This window comes from Lampetra fluviatilis, chromosome 35 (genome assembly GCF_964198595.1).
Source record: "Lampetra fluviatilis chromosome 35, kcLamFluv1.1, whole genome shotgun sequence".
Lineage (NCBI taxonomy): Eukaryota > Metazoa > Chordata > Hyperoartia > Petromyzontiformes > Petromyzontidae > Lampetra > Lampetra fluviatilis.
Window position 1 is genome coordinate 710,209 of NC_136309.1, and position 20,411 is coordinate 730,619.

A 20,411-nucleotide genomic window follows, 5' to 3' on the forward strand; every position below is an offset into this window, starting at 1 on the left:
GTAGCACCTATGAAGGCCGGCACGGCACACTAGGGGTTTGCGTGGGCAGCACCACGCCCGGCCGCCTTTGTCTCCCTAGCGGCGATGTTTACTACACACCGCACCAGCTACTCATTTGAGGCCGAGTCGACCTTGGGGGGAGTCCCAGGACCGGTCCAGACAACGGCGGCTCGTGTTGGTCGCCGGGGGGTTCGTAGCGGAGTCACGGAGCGCGCTTCCCGCTCCTCTCAAATCTCCCTCCGCGAGCACCCCCCACACTCGCACAGCGTCAGCGCCCCCCAACCCAACCCACCTTCTTGGTCATCACGACCGCCGAGCCGCCGCGGATCCCGATGATGGGCACCCGCGTCTGCGACGAGATGAAGTCGAGGATGTGCGCGAGTGCGGCGGCGCCCGTCTCGTCGCCGAAGACGACCCCGTGCGTCTTGAGGCTGGACAGCACGTCGCACACCTGTGTGAGCACGTCCCGGGGGTTCGTGTCTCCGATGCCCGTGGTCACCACCACGTTCACGTCGATGGGGTAGCCGAGGAAGCGCGGGTTGCTCAGCACGCCCTTCATCTCGGCCAGCTGGCTCGACGTGCCCTGGTACACCACGCCGATGTTGAGCATCGGATAGGAGGAGGAGGCGGCGTGCTGCTGCTGCTGCTGGTGCTGGTGCCGGTCTCCGGGTGCCGCGGCGCACCGGCCAAGGTGGACCGCCGTGAGCAGGCAGAGTCGGAGCCAGTGAGCAACCACGAGCCCCCACATTTTAGTCCGCGTTGGCGAGCGGCATAATTCGGTAACGTCACTCCGGTTCGCCCCCTCCCCACCACCACCCACCACCCCCCACCACCCCCCCACCACCACCACCGAACCCGCAGGCCGCCCACCCGCCTCCACCCCGACCCCCAAACCTCCACTCCTCCCCCACCTCTCTCACCCCCACACCCCCTTCACTCGGCCCCACCACCACCACCTCCTCCTCCACCACCACCTCCTCTTCCACCACCACCCGTAGCAAAACCCCGAACACCCACCACGACCTCTTCCACCACCAACCTCGGTCCTCTCCCAACCTCAACCACCTACCCAGTCCGTTCCATCACCAGCACGCGGCCCCACCAGCCCTGCCAGCTACTTCACTACCACCACCGGCGCAGCAGCAGCAGCTAAAGCTGCTGTAGCAGTTGTAGCAGCTGTAGATGTAGCTGCTGTAGCAGTAGCAGCTGTAGATGTAACCGCACTCGACTTCAAGAATCCCACGAGCCAGCCCGGGTCTTGTCACCCAGCCCTGCGCAGCCACCACCACCACCGCCGCCGCCGCCACCGGCTGTCCTTCTGTGCCCTCCTCTCCTCCTCTGACGAGGAGGAGGAGACGATGGCGATGCTGACGAGGCGGGTTTGCGCCACGCGACTCGTCTAGACGACGTGGCAAGCAGCTGGCGCGGTGATGATGATGATTAAAGAGTCTTCTTCGCTCTTCGCGAGCCGGTAACACCGCTGATGCTGCTGGCGGTGGTACTGCTGCTGGTGGTGCTGCTGTTGGTGGTGATGGTGGTAGCCGCGTTGGTGGCGGCGAAGCCGTTGCGAGCCGCGAGCCGGACTAAGCGTCGCCGAGGCTGCCGCGACGCACTGCCGACAACTCGTGCAGCAGCGTCGAGTCGCGTGCCGCATGGCGCGCTCGCGCACGGGCTTGGTTTGCGCTCCGACCCCGGCCGCCGCGGCCGCTGTTGGTCTCCCTACAGACGTGGTCCACCCCCCCCCCACAGCTCACCAGCCTCCCCACCTCCCTCGTCTCATGTGCGCTACCACGGCCTCCCGTAGCGAGCGTCACGCACTCACAGAGCGGCGCTTGCACGGCACCGCCGCGCACAGATTCTACTCCCCGCGACACCTCCTCCTCCTCCTCGCACGCACGCCACCCCCTCCTCTCGCATGCCTCCTACTCTTGATATTCCCTTACAGCGGTACACGGATGTGTGCGCGTGTGTCCCACCTTTGCCACATGAGGGTGGACGCACTCGCTGATTTAGGACGTATCAATATATACATATGTGCTTGTGTATATCAGTATGTTTTTTTATGTTTACTTCCGATAAATAAACGGTGGCGCATTTGGACGGTGCCAACTTTGACGCAAAATCATGAAGTGTCCTGCGCACATTAATAAGTTGTGGCGATTACGGATTGCTGCACGCCGGCTTCCCGGTGCCATTCTAAAGAGCGCAACGCTTTCATCCTCATCAGCATCATCAGCATCATCAGCATCATGAGCATCATGAGCAGGGGCATCGCTATTTGTGGCGCGTCGTCTCGCCTCGCACAAGCAAGCCCGCGGCTCCCCCACCCACGAGCGCTGTTCCTTGCGCGAGGCTGGAGAATTATTTGTAAATCGGTTCTCAGTAATGCGGCAAATCCGCTTTGCGCCAAACCGGAGCGCGCCGAGCGTGGCCTGGGTAGAGCGGTGGTGCCGTGGCTCGGATGCGATGCGGGGTGCATCCAAGCGATCGCGACTCGTGGTGGCGAAGCTTCGCACCGACTCGCGTGTGGGCGTGCGCTTAGACGCGACCGACGTTTTCAAAAAATAGACGTTTCGTGTGCGCAAGGAAGCAACCGCTAGGCGAGAGAAAGAGAGGCGTGCTTCTTGTATCTTTAAAAAAAATATATAGATGTGTCAATACCGAATCCTATATTTATAGCTTTGCCTATTTACACAGCGGCCGTGATATTAATGATGGGAAGCCGATGAATGACACACACACTCACACAACGACGCGACGTTGGTCAATGCGAAGCAAAGATTGCGCTCAACTGATGACAACGCGCGCGCGCTCCGCAAGGCACGACGTGGGGCACACTCCGTGCGTCTTACCGGACCCGATTCTAACAAGTCCCGAGCGCGTCTCACCCCTCGCTAATCCAACTTCGCTCGCGACTCCGTCTCCAGGCACAGAGCGACGATTTCCAACCTCGCAAAGACGCGCAAGCAGCTCCCCCACTTCCTCCTCCCGGCTCCGGCGAGACGAACCCAAACACAGCAGGATCACGTCTCTAGCCAGCTCACAAGCCGTCCCGGCATCCTTCCTTGGCAGCTTCCTTCGCTCCCCACCCCCCTAGGCCCCAGCTCGCGGCGCGGGCGAGCAGACAGACAGACAGGGAGACAGACAGGGAGACAGACGGACGGGGAGATAGACACGGAGCGAGACAGACTGGCGGCACGCACACGCGGCGTGCGTGCGCGCGCGTGGCTGGGAGCTCTGCTGCTGCTGATGCTGCAGTCGCTGCTCCGCGCAAATTCGCTCCGCGATCCACGCAGGCTCAGGGCGCCGACACGCGGGGATGTTCGGAACGCCCTCCCTGGGTTTTTGCAGGAGGTGGCCTCTGTGCGGTAGACTTGAGTGGGGCTGGATGGCCAGCCAGCTTGACGGATGAATAGCTGGAAGGATGGGATGGATGGATGGATGCCTGGACAGACGGACGGAGGGATGGACAGCTGACTGGATAGCGAGATGGATAGATGCAATGGCTTGATAGCTCTACGGATGAATGACTGGCTGGATAGCTGACTAGATAGTCTTGATGGATGGCTGGATAGCTTGCTAAATAGATGGATTAAAGGCCGGATGGCTGTACGAACGGATGGATAGCTGGATATCTTTCTGGATAACTGGATGGATGGACAGCTGAGTCAAATGGATTGTTGTCTATACGGATGTCATGTATAGCTGGATGGGTGTACGGCTACATGGATGGCTGGGTGGATGGATAGATGGACGTGGTCGGCCTGAATGATTTAAATGTTTATGCTGCTGCCGGTGCATGTAAAACAACCCGCTCAGCTTGAGCTCGGACACGCATAAACAGACACGCTCCGCACTGCCTCGTGGAGCGAACGAATGTCGAATAGGCAGACACGTGTACAGGCAGACACGTGTACAGGCAGACACGTGTACAGGCAGACACGTGTACGGGCAGACACGTGTACGGGCAGACATGTGTACAGGCAGACACGTGTCCAGACAGACACGTGTACAGGCAGACACGTGTACAGGCAGACACGTGTACAGACAGACACGTGTCCAGACAGACACGTGTACAGCCAGCCACGTGTACAGGCAGATACGTGTACGGGCAGACACGTGTACAGGCAGACACGTGTACAGGCAGACACGTGTACGGGCAGACACGTGTACAGGCAAACACGTGTACAGACAGACACGTGTACGGACAGACACGTGTACGGGCAGACACGTGTACAGGCAGACACGTGTACAGGCAGACACGTGTACAGACAGACACGTGTACAGACAGACACGTGTACGGGCAGACACGTGTACAGGCAGATACGTGTACAGGCAGACACGTGTACAGGCAGACACGTGTATAGGCAGGACACGTGTACGGGCAGACACGTGTCCTGCACACCTGCCGTGTGCAGGACACACATAAAGACACAGATTCAGCTTCCCCGAATGCCATTAACAGATTGTTGGGGCAAGTGCTATTAGCGAGCACCTATTTAGGCGGGAACTGCATACGAGAGGATGGGTGGCTAGAACCACGCCTGGCCGCCTTTGTCTCCCCAGTGCTAATGTTTAGGCACCACACCAGCTACTCTTGTGAGGCTCAGTCGAACTCAGGGCGCCGGGTTCGTAGCGCGGTGCGCTAACCACGACGCTACCGCTCCTCCTACAGGCAGACACACACAGGCAGACACGCGCAGGCAGACTTACAGGCAGACACACACATGCAGACACACACAGGCAGACACACACAGGCAGCCACACACAGGCATACACACACAGGCAGCCACACACGGGCAGACACACAGGCAGACACACACAGGCATTCACACACGGGCAGACACACACAGGCATTCACACACAGGCAGACACACACAGGCAGACAGGTGCGGGATGGACTGACAGCAGACTCTCTCCAGAGCAGCTCAATTCGGCTCAGCTTGACGCTCTCCAAGCGCCGACAGTATATGGATGTATACTGTATCATAACAGGGACACGCAAGTTGAGCCAGACTGAGGCGTGAGTGCTGTGCATGCCTTGTGTACTGGGGTGCCTGTGTGTGACAGTGTAGATATGCTGCCGAATGCGATCGAGCGTGTGCTATGGCTACGGCACGTGTGGATTGTTCCTTACAAAGGCCACTGAACCGAAACGTCAAATCGCTAGGTTCCTCTCCGTAACATGATGGTTAGAAACCTCGCGTGTTTGCTGCATGGACGCAAAATTAATTAAACTCTGCTGAAACAACCGCGAGATGAATCACACGGGCTGAGTTCGATGCCAGGCCACGGCCAACATCAGTGGCGAGTCGTTGGACGAACCGGCGCTGATCTCCCCCCACCTCCCAATCTCCCTTGATAAGCGCGCAGTGACCAGCTGTGGTCAAGTATGGGCGACCGCTCCCCGTGGGGTCGCCACGGTGGCCATGAGATGTTAACTTCCTCGCCTGGCATACAGTAGGCTGTGGGTTCGATCACCATCACCAACGCCGTTATATTTGGAGTCTGCGCGTGTCTCTCTCCCCGTGGTGGCGTGGATTTTTCTCCGGGACCTCCGGGTTTTTCCCTCCACATTTAGAATCAACATCGCCACGCGTTTAGAGTCTTTGGCCGCCATACACTTCCACGTGATAAGCCACTTCGTCGAGCTATCATTTGTGGCCAGGTGGCTTCTTTAACGAGCAGCATAGCTCAGTGGGCCTTACCTGGTTTAAACAAAATAATAATAGGTCTCCATCCACAAATCGATTGACAAATAACTCTACGTTAATTATTAAAAATGTATGTCAGAAAAACAGTCTCCGACTCGCTTTGCAGCTCTGTGCGGTGCGAGCCAGAAGGACGTCATCAGTCACGGGCACCTCTCGAGAGCGGTGGGGCGCCGGTGAGCGCACTGCGCTCTACCCGGTCCACCTGGTGTGGCCGGAGTTCGATTCCCGGCCACGGCTGCTCAGACTCGCGGTGAGTGATATCTGAAGCGGTCTCTGCCGCTCACATCGCGAACCCGCGCTGTCCAGCGTGGCTGCACTCAGCCCCCCGCGTGGATGGACGAGCGACGCAGCGTGGGGAAGTCTTCGTCCAGCGCTGGGTGGACAGAGGAGCTGCGGATTAAACCTCCCGCGTAGCCTCTGTCTCCCGCGTGGCGATGTTTACACATCGCAGCAGGCGTCGTACTCATATGAGTCTGAGTCGACCTGAAGGGAGGCCCAGGACCCGCTTCAGGGAATATAATCATCAGTGGTGTTGGCCGCGAGTGGGGATTGACACACACGTGCGCGCACCACCACAGCCAATGGCAAATGAGACCCACTCGATCTGGATCATTTACACACACACAATTGAAGCTGCCCTCCCAATATAAAATTACTCGGCATGCGGAGGTGCCGCGTGCTCATCCTCGGGTTCTGTCATCCGGGTGACGTTTCCTTTCATTTGTCTCCTCGTGCAGAAACCGCCAAGTATACACGCGATTTATCGCCACTTGTGGCGTGTTTATTGACTGCAGTCCACGGCGCCGCTTGGAATTAGTGCCGCCGGTAATTTATTCGTGCCACCACCGCGTTTCTTGGGGAAGAGAGAACGAATAGCAGCTGTGACGATAAGGCCGGAGAGAGAGAGGGAGGGAGGCAGCGGGCGCGAGGTCCGGGAATGAAAATGACACGCGGCCAGGAGAGAGACAGCGAGGGGCAGAGTGGGGCTGGGGAACGAAATGTGAACGACAGCACGAGAGAGACTTCCTTCCCTTGCTCGGTATGATCGCTGTGTGTGTGGTGGGGAAGCAGTGGCGTAGTGGTGAGCGCACTGCGATGTAAATACCAACGACCTGAGTCCGATTACCGGCCACGGATAGAATTGGTGGCGACTGATATCTGAACTGATCACCCCTATGACAAAGATACAGATTCCCCTTATAGCCTGCACAGATTGTTGGGACAAGTGCCGCGAGCCGGCACGGCTAACAGCTCGCGATGGGGTGGGTCGCCAGCACTACGCCCGGCTGCCTTTGTCTTCCTCGTGGCGATGATCATTACTACACACCGCACCAGGTACTCAATTGAGATTGAGTCGACGAAGGGGAGGCCCAGGATCGGTTCAGACAATTGTCGCTGATGTTGCCGTGAGCGGAAGTATGGTTCAATAACACCCATTTTAGTCTTGACTATTTATTCACTTCACGAGGTGAGGCCCACTGATGTGGCGCATGAGAGGTCGTCATCCAGCAGTGGATTGACAAAGTTTTCTAAATCACATCGCTACATACATAGACACACACCGCATTAGAAACACAACTAAAACAACTGCAGCTTCAAGTGGTATCGCAACAGATGCTGTGCCTCCCCTAGGTCGACTCAGCCCTTAAAATAGTACCTGGTGTGCTGGGTAAAACAGCAACTTTTGGGGGGGGGGGGCGGGGGGTTAAAGGTGGGCTGCCCGGGCGTGGTGGTCACCTGTCAGCGCTCTCGTGCACCATTCCTCGCCGTAATAGCCGCTCGCTAACAGCAATCGCCCCGACAGTCGACGTGAGGCTATGCATACGGCTCGGTTATTTGTCTTTGTATTCCAGGGGGAGAGAGGGCTGGGGAGGAGAGACCGCGTGTGTTTAAAGGCTACAGCGAGTCATCAGCATGCGGTGCGCAGAGCAGCTCCCGCTCCCTGTGGGAGCGGTGACAGCTCAGATGCGGAACAGCGCGTGCACATTGCGTGCATGTATGTGTGTTGAACTTCTTTCGCACCGTACGTATCCCACCGCGCTAATCGGAGGTGCGGGAAAACATCGGAGGTCCGCACCGTGCACAGTCATCCTCGCAGCAGAAGCGGCTTTCGTCTGCTGCCATCGAACAAAGGTGGCCACTGCATCGCGTGGCGCTTTCAGAAGCGCTTCTGCCGCCGTCTGGAACTCTCTCCCTCCCGATATTAGGAAGCCACTGGAGCTACGCCCTTTTAAATCATCTCTATGGAACACGCATTTATTTAGAACTGCTTAGTTGTCATTCCCCCGCACCTCCGATTAGCGCGGTTGGCTGCGTACGGTGCGAAAGAAGTGCAACATACATACGTCCTCACGCGGACCGCACAGACACGGAGGACGGGGGTATCCCGCGGAGCTCCAAAGCGGAGAGACACTGGTTGAGAAGAATTTGAGTGGAACGTATACAGAGTGAAGGCCGCGTCACCAAAGGCGGCACCCATGGTGTTGGTGGGGGCAGCGTTGGGGTGAAGTCTCCCCCACCCTGCCACGCTTAGCATATCGGGCAAGGACATTACTAAACTTAACTTTTTTTTAAAAATTGTATTTTATCAGGTAGGGCGCATTGAGCTATATCGCTCTTTTCCAGAAGCGGCCTGGCAACAAAGTGGCTCGTCGTCACCTGGAAATGTAGAGCAGCCAAATATTCGAAACGTGCGATGTTGATTCTGAAATGTGGTGGGGAAAAATCCACGCGACCACGGGGAGAACACGCAAACTCCAAATATACAGCAGCAGGCGTCAGGGACGGGATCGAACCCACGACCTCCTGTATACCAGGCGAGGTATTCAATATCTCCAGCAACTCCCAACACACAGCTAAGTCACCATGGACATGGAATAAAAATTTTAGAAATGCAACTGACTTAGTTTGCATTATCAACAGCTACTTTTTCCCGTTGCATTCATATATCGGTACGTACAGCACGCATTATCTACGACTGATATTACAATCAGCATCCCTTAAGCAGGGGTTCGAACCCACGTTCTTTGCGATTGGAGATTATACGGAGCAATCATCGCCTCTACGAACAGACCAATCATCTCCAAGGTCACTCTTGTCAGTGGGAACTGCAGTATGGTTGTTTAACTTGATCTGCTAAATGTACTATGAGCAGCTGAAAATAATCTTCCTGAGCCCATTTACGCTAAAGGTTTACCATTTAAAATATAACGTAAATCGTTTATTTGTGTTTGTTCAATGTTGTTTTAATTATCTTTTGACAGTTATTTTTGTTTTGATTTCCCTCTTTGTGTCGTCACTGCGCTTTTATTTTTCATTTATTTCCTTCGTTTTTGTCTTATTGCTGAGCCAGGTGAAGTGACTCGTGGCCGCGACTCGCGCTGCTGGTTCCGTGAGTCTTCGTCACCTCTCGAGAGGCCCCAGCGTGGAGCTCCACGCCACGGCACCAGCCACGAGCTCGAACCCACGCGCCACAGCGCCCCCACGTGGAGCACGCGGACGACGTTATTCCTGCACATCAGCAGCAGTCAGAAGCAGAATATTTATAGTGGACGAATCTGATGAGCTATGAAGCTCTTTGTGAAAATCAGACTTCCAGTGGAGGCGGGTCAACTCAGCATCGCCCACCCCCCACTATGCCTTCCCCCCCTCCTCGTTGTCAGGTCAAATGTGGTACAGACGACATCATTTTCTTGGTTCTTTCGGTAAAGTCACGTAGAAGGGAAATAATAATAAAATAATACAAATAAAATAAAACATAATACAATTAAATTATCACGACGTTTCGGCCACAACGCAAGCAGCCGTCCTCAGGTGAAGAACAGAGCTGTCGGAAAGACACGACATCATTGTAAGCCACTACGTGCAACATTGAGAGTGCCGATTCAAATGTAAAGATCCTGTGTGTGAGAGACGTGCCTAGCAATGTGACAGTGACCTCTATCAGTCAGACATGGGCACCAGGCTCTATCCCGTGACCTCCTGCCCAGCGAGATTTCGACACTCCACGTGGTCCCAAGGTCCACCTCGCCCGGCACAAGCGCCGTGGTGACATCCCCGACACTTCGTGGCGAAAAGGCGGTTGTTGTTTGTTGTTGTGTAGCAATCACGAGACGCCTGTTGTGATTTACTTTGTATTGGAACGGAGAATACATTTAGATGTGGAAATGCGTGTTTTAAATACCTCTTTTTTAGAAGCGACCTGGTAACAAATGAAAGCTTAACGAAATGGCTTATCACGTGGACATTCATAGCAGACATGCTCTAGATGCATGTTTCTACATGTGGAGAAAAACATCCGAGGACCCGGAGAAAATCCACTCGACCACGGGGAGAACATGCAGATCATAAACATACAGCAGGCGTCAGGGTCGGGATCGAACCCACGACCTCCCGTATAGTTCACATATCGCGACCGTGGCGCCCATGAACTCGAGTTTAGGACACCTCGTGTTACACACACGGAGCAAAGACTCCTCGCTTCAGCCTCATAGACTGCTGGGACAAGTCATGTTAGCGAGCACCTATTGAGAGCCATCACGACACGCGCTATGTGTGAACAGCAACACTGCACACACACACCTGGCCACCTTCGTCTCGCCAACGCTCGTGTTGGCAACGCAATGCCAAATATTTACTTTGTGCTGAATCAACGTAGGCTCGGCTTGTTTCAGGATAAGATGCCAATTGGCATACCAATTGGCATCGATGTTGTGTATGGTTAACAATTGATGTGTGATCGTAACAGTGCGATAATCAGCACGCTACAGCTCCCCACATCTACCTACACACGACACGTGTAAAGTGTCTCGTGCACTAACCAGATCAAAGGCCCCTTGAGATTCACGAAACAATCATTAACATCGTTGTGGAGAATTAAAGTACAGTAAATACAGCCCCACGACAGAGTCGAGTTTGCTTGAATCAATGTTGGCAAACTGCCAGATATCACGGGCAATGATCCCCTCTCTCTCCTACTCTGACACATTGAGATTCACAATCACGGTTTTATATAACTCTTTCAAGGTATGTGACTAACGTGGGATTTTACAGGGGTCCGTTTCCTCCAGAGGAAGGACAACCAACTAAACACAAGAAGCAGTTCTAAAGAAATGAGTTTTCCATCGTACAGAGCTGCAGGTGGCTTCTTCATATCGGAAGGAAGAACGTTCCAGACGGCATCTGGAACGCGATGTGGTGACCACCGCCTTTGTTCGATGGTTAGTGGAGACCCTTCTGACAGCGGTGGAAATAAACAAGCTATTGCAGGGCTGCACCTTCACCTGGTACCTTTACTAAACAAGTGATCTCGCAAACGAACATGTGCATTTGTCATAGAGGCCCGAGTTTACATTGCGTTCAATGTAAGCGCTTGCTACTTCTCTCGAATGTTCCACTCGTTGTGGATTGCAGAGCTCTGCGGGACACTCGACATGTTGATGTCGGCAGGGCATGGACAGACGACACGGCGGGCACGAGACGTCCGGTCTGTGTGCATCCTAACAGGTCGGGAATCGGAGGTTCTGTCGTGGCGATGTCCATCACGGGAAGATAGTTCCAGCGGGCGGCACAAAGGCGGCCTCGTCCACGCGATTCGAATGCAAATGCCTTGAAGCATCCTGCGCAGGGATCAGAGTCGCGATTTTGGCGGCTCGAGTTTGGGATCGTCGTCGTCATCATCAGCCACGGTCGATCCACTGCTGGATGGAGGCCTCCCTGACCCGCTGCTGCCACTTCTCACGGCCCTGCGAGCTAGTAGTCCACCTAGCTCCTGCACAAGAACTGGTTCATTGCTCCATCTCCACATTGTACGCCAGGTCGGATACGTTCCATTCCTCGGCTGCCACTCCATCGTTATTCTTGACCATCGGCCATTGTGTGTGTGTATGTACGTTGAACTTCTTTCGCACCGCACGTAGCCGATCGTGCTAACGAGTCTTGCCCATGTCCACTTACTTCACTCACTGTGCACGTGGTGTCGTTGACCCGCACCATCCCTCATGCACGTGCGTCCCCATCGCGGCGGATCGCAGCGGTGCTCTGTGAACTGCCGTGAACTCACGCCGAGGGGAATGGGCACTCAGTCGCTCTCATCACGTGGCCGAGCGCGCGTGCGTACACGTGTGTGTGCACACGTGTGTGTACACGTGTGTGTGTGTACTCGTGTGTGTGTGTACACGTGTATGTGTGTGTGTACACGTGTTGTGTGTGTGTACACGTGTGCACACGTGTGTGTGTGTGTACACGTGTGTGTGTGTACACGTGTATGTGTGTGTGTACACGTGTTGTGTGTGTGTACACGTGTGGGGGTGTGTACACGTGTGTGTGTGTACACGTGTGTGTATACACGTGTGTGTGTGTACACGTGTGTGTGTGTGTGTACACGTGTGTATACACGTGTGTGTGTGTACACGTGTGTGTGTGTGTGTACACGTGTGTGTGTGTGTGTACACGTGTGTGTATACACGTGTGTGTGTGTACACGTGTGTGTGTGTACACGTGTGTATACACGTGTGTGTGTGTACACGTGTGTGTGTGTGTACACGTGTGTGTGTGTGTACACGTGTGTGTATACACGTGTGTGTGTGTACACGTGTGTGTGTGTACACGTGTGTATACACGTGTGTGTGTGTACACGTGTGTGTGTGTGTACACGTGTGTGTGTGTGTACACGTGTGTGTGTGTGTACACGCTCTCGTGCGCCGTTTCCGGCCTCCATCGATGCTCCCTGACAGCACTTGCCCCAACAGTCTGCTAAGGCTATTCGGGGGCTATTTGTCATTGTCTGTGACGCCGCCCGTACGCACGCAACGCGGGAGCGAGCAGCGAGGCCACACAGAGGATACACACGGAGCACCACCACAACCACCACCACCACAGCCACCACCACAACAACCACCACTACAACAACCACCTTCACAACAACCACCACAACCACCACCACCACCGCCACAACCACCACCACAGCCACAACCACCACCACAACCACCGCCACCACCACAGCCACCACAACCACCACCACGACCACCACCACCACAGCCACGACCACCACCACCACAGCCAACACCACCACCACCACAGCTACCACCACCACCCCCACCACCTCCACCACCCCGCCCCCCGCACTCCGCCCCCCTTGTCCAATTGCTCCACAATCTTGCGCGACACGGCGCATACAAATGACCCAAGTCTCTAACACGCCACGACTCCACGCCGATGGCTTCGCTGCCCCTTCACACGCAAAGACAAAGATCCCCCGTGTAGCCTTAACAGACTGTTGGGGCAAGTTCTGTAAGCGAGCACCGATGAAGCACGACACGGTCGCCTTTGTCTCCCGCAGTGACGATATTTTCACATCGCACCAGGTACTCATTTAAGGCTGAGTCAACCTAGGGGAGGCCTAGGACCGGTTCAGATAATCGTCATTGATGTCGGTGGCCGTGAGCGGCAATCGAACTCGGGATGCCGGACTCGTAGCGCAGTGTAGCGCTTACGAGACACACACAAAGACGAAGGCCCCCTATATAGCCTGAACAGACTTTTGGGGCAAGTGCTGTCAGCGAGTACCTATGAAGGCCAGAACGGCACACGAGTGGGTGGGTGGCCATGGTTGAGCAATAGGGAGCCATTCCTTGACCGCACTCGGGCATCGATCAGCCTCCCATTGTATTTGTACCAGATGGAAATTTCCCTCCGGTACAGCTATTGAAGACTTCACGAACTACGTGGTCGAAATAGATGTTAAATAATATGGGAGCCGGAGGACATCTCCAAAGTGTACAGGGAATGGCTCCGACTGTCTGCCACGTGGTTTTACCTGGGCCCACTACCACACACGCGCACACAAAGACTCATTTCAGGCTGAGTCGACCTAGGGGATGCCCAGGACCGGTTCAGATAATCGTCACTGGTGTTGGCCATAAGCAGGAATCGAACCCGTGTCTCCGGGTTCATAGCGCAGCACGCTAAACGCTGCACTACCGCTCCCCATGTGTGTATCTGTGTGTATCTGTGTGTACTGTGTGTATCTGTGTGTGCTGTGGGGAGCGGTAGTGTAGTGGTTGAGAACAGAAACACCACAGACAACGTGGGGTCTGTCTTAGAATCAAGGCACTCGTTATTCTCACCGTATGGGCTTCTCCATAACCATTTTCTCGAGTTATTCTTTTAATAAATTGTCTTCATTGTCTTAATATCTGCGCTTGCTGCGAATTCGAAATAGGTATAAGAATGGATTTTACCCTTTCGGGAAATAAAACAGTTGTGTTAAGATGTTAAAACACCAAACATAAACCTTTTGCAAGGAGTCATGTCTGCTCTAACCACTCATACTTGTGGTGAACATGCAAACAAAAGCACGCTCTAGTAGTATGTGATGATGCATTGTCTTTGACACTGAGTGATCCACACCAGAGGCAGCTTTCTTGAGAGCCTCGTCTCAAGCGGTGTTAGACCAGAGGACGCCAAAAGGCGACCAGCACAGAGACCACGCCACTGCCAAGGCATTGAGAGCTCTCGGGGGGAGCAGCGACATCGTGGGATACCTTGTTTCCGGTATTAAACCATTATCTTTACATCAAGATATATGTATATTAAATCATGTTTAGGCATGCATCATTTAATGGGTAAAACCGATTATTATTTGTTACACTTTTATACTGGCAAAACAAGGTATCCCATGATCTAGCTGCTCGCCCCGAGCTCTCAATGCCCTGACAGTGGCATTGTCTCTGTGCTGGTCGCCTTTTGGCGTCCTCTGGTCTAACACTGTTTGAGACGAGGCTCTAAATAAAGCTGTCTCTGGTGTGGACCAATCCGTGTCAAAGACATTGCATCATCACATACTACTAGAGCGTGCTTTTTGTTTGCATGTTCACCACAAGTATCTGTGGTTAATTCAGTGACATGATTTCTTGCAAAAGGTTTCTGTTTGGTGTTTGAACATCTTGACACAACTCCTGTTTTTTTGCCAGAAAGAGTAAAATCTCTTCTTATATTTTGATACTGGCAAAAAAGACCCCTTATCGAAGTAGGTGTTCACCTCTCTCGTTGTTCACTTCGATGCCAACATTACAATCTCCTTCTCTTTTCTGCACCTTTAACATTCCTGTGCACTAAGGCCGCCCCATTACGATGTCATATCTCGCTACATTTTCGTTCAGCGGTTGGGTAATTTCCTCATGCGTTAGGTTTCATTCTTCCTCATCATGGCTTCCTGCTGTTGGAGCATACGCTTAAATAAAACTATCACACTATGTAACACGATTTTTGTCCCTGGGTAGTGTTATTCTTTTTTATTTGTTATGCATAAAAAGTATAGAAAATGGCTATTATTCCCCACAAACTCTGTTTTTGTGACCAGGACTTTACGCAAAGGAATGACACAAATGCACACCGCGTTTTCTCATTCAAAATAGGTAAATGTCTAAATGTCACTGTCCTGGTCACAAACGCAAAGTTTGTGGGGAATAATCGCCATTTTTTGTTTACTTTTGAGGCCCAACCAATTAAGAAATAACGCTTACTACCCATGAACATTTTTTTTGGTGACACAGTGTAATCTGTAGCTTGTATAAACAATGCTTTAATATTAAAACACAAATCTGAATGAGCTGGGCAATTGTCAAATGAATTCTCGAACCGAAAAAACTCTGCGTCCGATTCCCTGACAGATGGAGAATCTCGCTCCCCGCATAACTGCGATCCAGTCTCCCTCTACAACGGGGTAGGTGGCAATTGTTCAGAGCTCGTGGGTTCTCCCCTTTCCTTCTCACCTCACTGATCCCAACGACGTCACAATTTATTTCCGCCCATTCCGTCTCCAAATCGACCGGGGTTCTATTGGCTGGGCAGAGTCCGCGTGTGGTGTACGTAGCGGTGCTCAGATCCACGATGCGCCCTGTTCGTACCCAGCCACCCGTCAGCTGACTCTGCTTCTTCACCAACCAGAGCCTGCACCCACGGCCGGTGGCTCCAGCCCCACGCGGGACTGGTTGGGGGGGGGGGCTCTGGTTCAAGTGAGCCGGTCATAGCAGAGGGGTTGACCCATCCCTCACCAGGCTGGTGAGTGCGCGTTGGTGATGTGGGTGCTTCTATCCCGTAGCTGGAGACACTCCATGCGACCACGTGTCTCTCGGGTCTTCAAAGCCCTCAAACCCCTTCGCCCCGACAAGGCCGTGCCCCGTTGAAGAATTATTCTAATTCATCATGTGTCGAAACACATTTGAACCTGCAGAAAAAGTCATGGCCACTCGTTTCTGAATGTATCACCTTCATTTATTTTATATTCAACAGTGGCCCTGACATTTTTTTTTATTAAAAATGCCCTGCCGCTTGAGAAAATTACTTTAAGTATCAAAGTGTAATAAACGACTGGACCACGATGTCTGGCTCAGTGTCCTTTATTCGGTTCGTGCTGTACACCCACACGGCTGTCTTTACTCTGTAGCTTCTCCACGGTGCTGACTCCAATGTCGGCCCGATCCACAACAGCAGCTCCGCTGCTGTTTCTCTCACACAGCCCCCCTTGGCTGTACTCGCTGCAACTCCTCTCCCTCCGCAGCTCTGACAGCCTCTTGCTGTCTCTCTCTCTCTCCGCAGCTCCTCCTGGCAGCCACACCGCTGCCTCTAACACGCAGCCCTCTCTCTCTCTCTCTCCGCAGCTCCTCCTGGCAGCCACACCGCTGCCTCTAACACGCAGCCCTTCTGGCTGTCTCCTCTGCAGCTGCACACCACTCCGCAGCTTCCTCTTATCTTCGGGGTTGGCTCCCGATGGCCGTCGGCGCCCCCCCCTCTCCACACTCGCCCGCGTGGCCTCACTCTTTTCCGCTCACACCCCGACTGCCTTCCCCTTCCGGTTTACCCGCTTAAGGACCCGAACCTTCCCCCCACGTCACATGACTCCACCCCCCGTGACGTCACATCCGGAAGGTCGCTTACGCCCGCATTACACCACCCTCCCCCGTAGAAAAATCCCAGCCGACCTCGGCTGACCAATAGCAAATCGTAATGCGGCGAACCGAGCTTCCCCCCCTAAAGGACACTAAGCATACAATGTAACAGCAAGAACAACAACAAGAACGCAATTAACATCAACGAACGTACAAAAAGCATGCAATAAATACAACTGTAAGAAAAAAATAACAAGACAACAACAATCAACGAAACGTAAGCGATTTGGAACGTGTGCGGGTCGCCGGCCCGTCCCGGACGGTCGGCGGCCCACTCGCAGAACAGGAACGCGATGAAAGTCGAGGAATGACAGGGGGTAATCCCCCTGTCGCAGCTGGAAGTCCACCGCCGTCCCGTGTCTCTAAAGAGTTAGTCTTGGGCTTGTCCTGTGACCGTGCCCGCAGCTGGGTCGGAAGGGCTGCAGGGCGCGAAGGTCCCGCAGACCTGGCAGGCGTCCTCCGAGCAGGGCCCCTCGTTCCCCGCAATGTCACGGCCGGCCTGTCTGGAACAGGTACGACAGGCGCTCTAGCAAGATCAATGGACGCAGGCAGGGGAGAGTCAGCAGCAACAGACCCCGGCAAGGCAACATTGGGGGATGACGCATCATGTAAGGGAGCAACATATGGTTTCAAGCGCGACGTATGCACAACCCAGCGACGAGACCCAATCTGGACGCGTGCTGACTGTGGGTTGGGAACCGCAATGAGGCGTACGGGACCATGCCAGGGTTTGTGCAATTTCGGCGAGGTCCCCGGACGTACCTGTGGACAATGAAGCCAGGCTAGGTCCCCAACCTTCCAAGGGCACTCCCCCTCAGACCGTCGCGCATATCGCTCGTTCCGGGCCTGGGCTTTGGCCGTAGCCACGCGGGCATTCTCCCGCGCCTCCGTGACTCGGCGAACCGTGTCCTGAATGTATTCAGGAAGTGGTTTACGAGGTCCCTTCACCCCAGTTCCCAATTGCACATCCACCGGCGGCACGTTTTCCCGACCATACATAAGGTAAAACGGCGAATATCCTGTAGCCGCATGCGGCGTCATCCTGTACGCCGAAAGCACCCCGGGGATGTGCAGATCCCAATCTGATTGTTGTTCACTCACGGTATGGCAAAGCATGGCAGACAATGTCCTGTTCAGCCGTTCAACCATACCATCCGTCTGCGGATGGAATGGGGATGTCCGTACTTTCTTAGTCCCAAGGCCCGCGCACACTTCCGCCAATAATTTAGAAGAGAAATTCCTGCCCTGGTCCGTGAGGAGTCTCTCAGGCGCCCCCTTATCCATAATATACCCAAACAAAAAGGCGTCGGTAATGGCCGCGGCCGACTGATCGGGCAACGGCCAGGCCATCGGCCAACGGGAGAGGTACTCAACCCCTACCAGCAAATATTTATTACCCCTCGCCGATGGTGGAAAAGGTCCCAATATGTCCAGTGCCACCAATTCATTGACTCGAGACACCTGAATCGACTGGAGAGGCGGCACGTAAGGATGTTTCGGCGGCTTACGTCGTGCACACGCAGGGCACGCGCGCACGTGCCCTACGACATCTGTCGCCATGCCGTGCCAAAAATAATGACGTTGCAACGTCAACAAGGTCTTCTGCACCCCTAAATGTAAGAGAGTGTCACAATGGAGGGTTCTAATCAACTCGAATCGCAAGGACGTTGGTACCACCAGGCGCCAACGTTCCTGGAACCCCTCCCGCCACATAAGCAGACCATCTCGGAGAGCGGTTTGCGGCCCCACAGCCGTACTCGGACTCCCATTGTCCTTAGCAGACCGCTTCCGCAAGGACACCAATGACTCATCCATCATCTGTTCCCGGATCCAGACAGACCGCGGCAGATTCAAAACCCCGTCAGCCGGTCCCGGTTCCATCGGAGTGTCCGACTTCTCGACGGCCAACGTAAGCGGCTGAGGGGGGTTTGGAATCGGCGAACACCTATGCGTCCCCGACTCACATTTACAAGGGGCGCGCCGCGGTAATCTGGAAAGTGCGTCAGCGTTCGCATGGCGCACTCCCTTCCGATGTTGAATTTGGAAGGAAAATTCCTGTAGCGTGTCCAACCAACGTGCCAACTGTCCGGATGGCTGGTCAATTTTAAGGGCATATTGCAAGGCCGCATGATCCGTACGCACAATAAAAGAACGACCGTAGAGGTATGGTCAAAATTGCCGTAGGAAAAAAACAACCGCCAATAGTTCTCTGCGAGTGACACAGTAGCGGGTTTCCGCAGGAGACAAGACTCGGCTACCATACGCCACGACACGCTCTACACCCCCTTTAGACTGTGATAACACCGCCCCAATACCTGTGTCACTCGCGTCCGTATCAAGAATGAATGGGTGATCGAAATCGGGATAATCCAATGTTGGGGCCGTGGCCAATAGATCACGCAGACTCCGAAAGGCCGCCTCCTCCGGCTGTCCCCAAACAAACTTCCGTCCTTTACCCGTAAGGAGATGCAAGGGCCTCGCAATCGTCGCAAAACCCGGCACAAATCTTCGGTAATACGAGGCAAATCCCAAAAACCGCCGAACATCCCCCACGGTGGCCGGAGTCGGCCAATCCCGGACACACGCCGTCTTTTCCGGATCCGTGGACACTCCCTCAGCACTCACAATGTGCCCCAAATAGCGGATGGACCGTTGCAGTAGGTGACATTTCTTTGGTTTGAATTTCAATTTGGCAGAACGCATCCTCGTGAACACTGTCTCCAGCCGCGTCAAATGTTCATCAAATGTGCGGCTGAAGACAATGATATCGTCCAAATATATAAGACATGTCTCCCACTGCAACCCCGTCAAAACGAGCTCCATCAATCTTTGAAATGTAGCAGGGGCCGCATTCAATCCCATCGGGAGACAGTTGAATTGAAATAACCCCTGCGGCGTACGGAATGCGGTTTTCTCCCGTGAGGACTCGTCAAGGGGAAGCTGCCAAAATCCCGAAGAGAGGTCCAGTGTGGAAAAGAACTTAGCCCCCGACAATGCGTCGAGGGAGTCATCCATACGCGGCAGGGGGTACGCATCTGCCACCGATATCTTATTCAATTTGCGGAAATCAACACAAAATCGCAATTTGCCATCCTTCTTCTTAACCAAGACGACTGGAGCGCCCCATGGGCTGTTAGATGGCGATATAATGTCCGCAGCCAACATGTCTTCCACTGCCCCCCGTACGTGTTCTCGCTCCGCAGGACTCATCCGATGCGAATTTAATCGAATAGGGGCAGCATCGCCCGTCTCAATGTGATGGTAAAGCAACGAAGTGCGGCCCAAATCCAAATCATCGGAGCTGAACACATCGGAATATGTCAACAACAATTTACGCAGCGCACCACGTTGCTCCATGGACAGGGAAGAATTTTCGTCACATAAATGAGCAACCCAACGATCATCCGAACTCCTTGGCTCGGAAACCCCAGCAACAACTCCCCGGCTATGTGGACAATCATGGGTCGCAAACGCCGTAGTGGCATGTGCCACAACCGTACCGGCCGGGACACGGACGTTTTCTCCCCCCGCATTAAGCACCTGTAAAAACGGTAATTGATCCGGCCGGACGATGGTCTGTGCCCCCACTAACGCCAACCCGGTTGTTATCGCGGCGGACGGTGACAACAAGACCCCTACTGCTCCTAGCCGATCAGGCAGGGGCTTCCGATACCGCAAGGGTATAAGCATCTGTGTACCAGGTGGGATGTCCACAGATGCGACGGACAGCGCCTGCACTTGTACGGCC

General features: G+C 54.2%; 1 protein-coding gene across 4 annotated transcripts in view; it reads right to left on the reverse strand.

The window, feature by feature from the left end:
• The window catches only part of LOC144944459 (glutamate receptor ionotropic, NMDA 2C-like), a 112,588-nt gene extending 111,783 nt beyond the window's left edge, over positions 1–805 (reverse strand). For all 4 annotated transcript variants that reach the window (XR_013639595.1, XM_078872614.1, XM_078872615.1 and 1 more), the window contains exon 1: positions 293–805. Coding sequence is in view for 3 of the 4 variants with exons in the window: in XM_078872614.1 (XP_078728740.1) it covers positions 293–748 (456 nt within the window). In the remaining variant the exon portion in view is untranslated. The remainder of the gene's footprint in view (positions 1–292) is intronic.
• Positions 806–20,411: the final 19,606 nt, after the last annotated feature.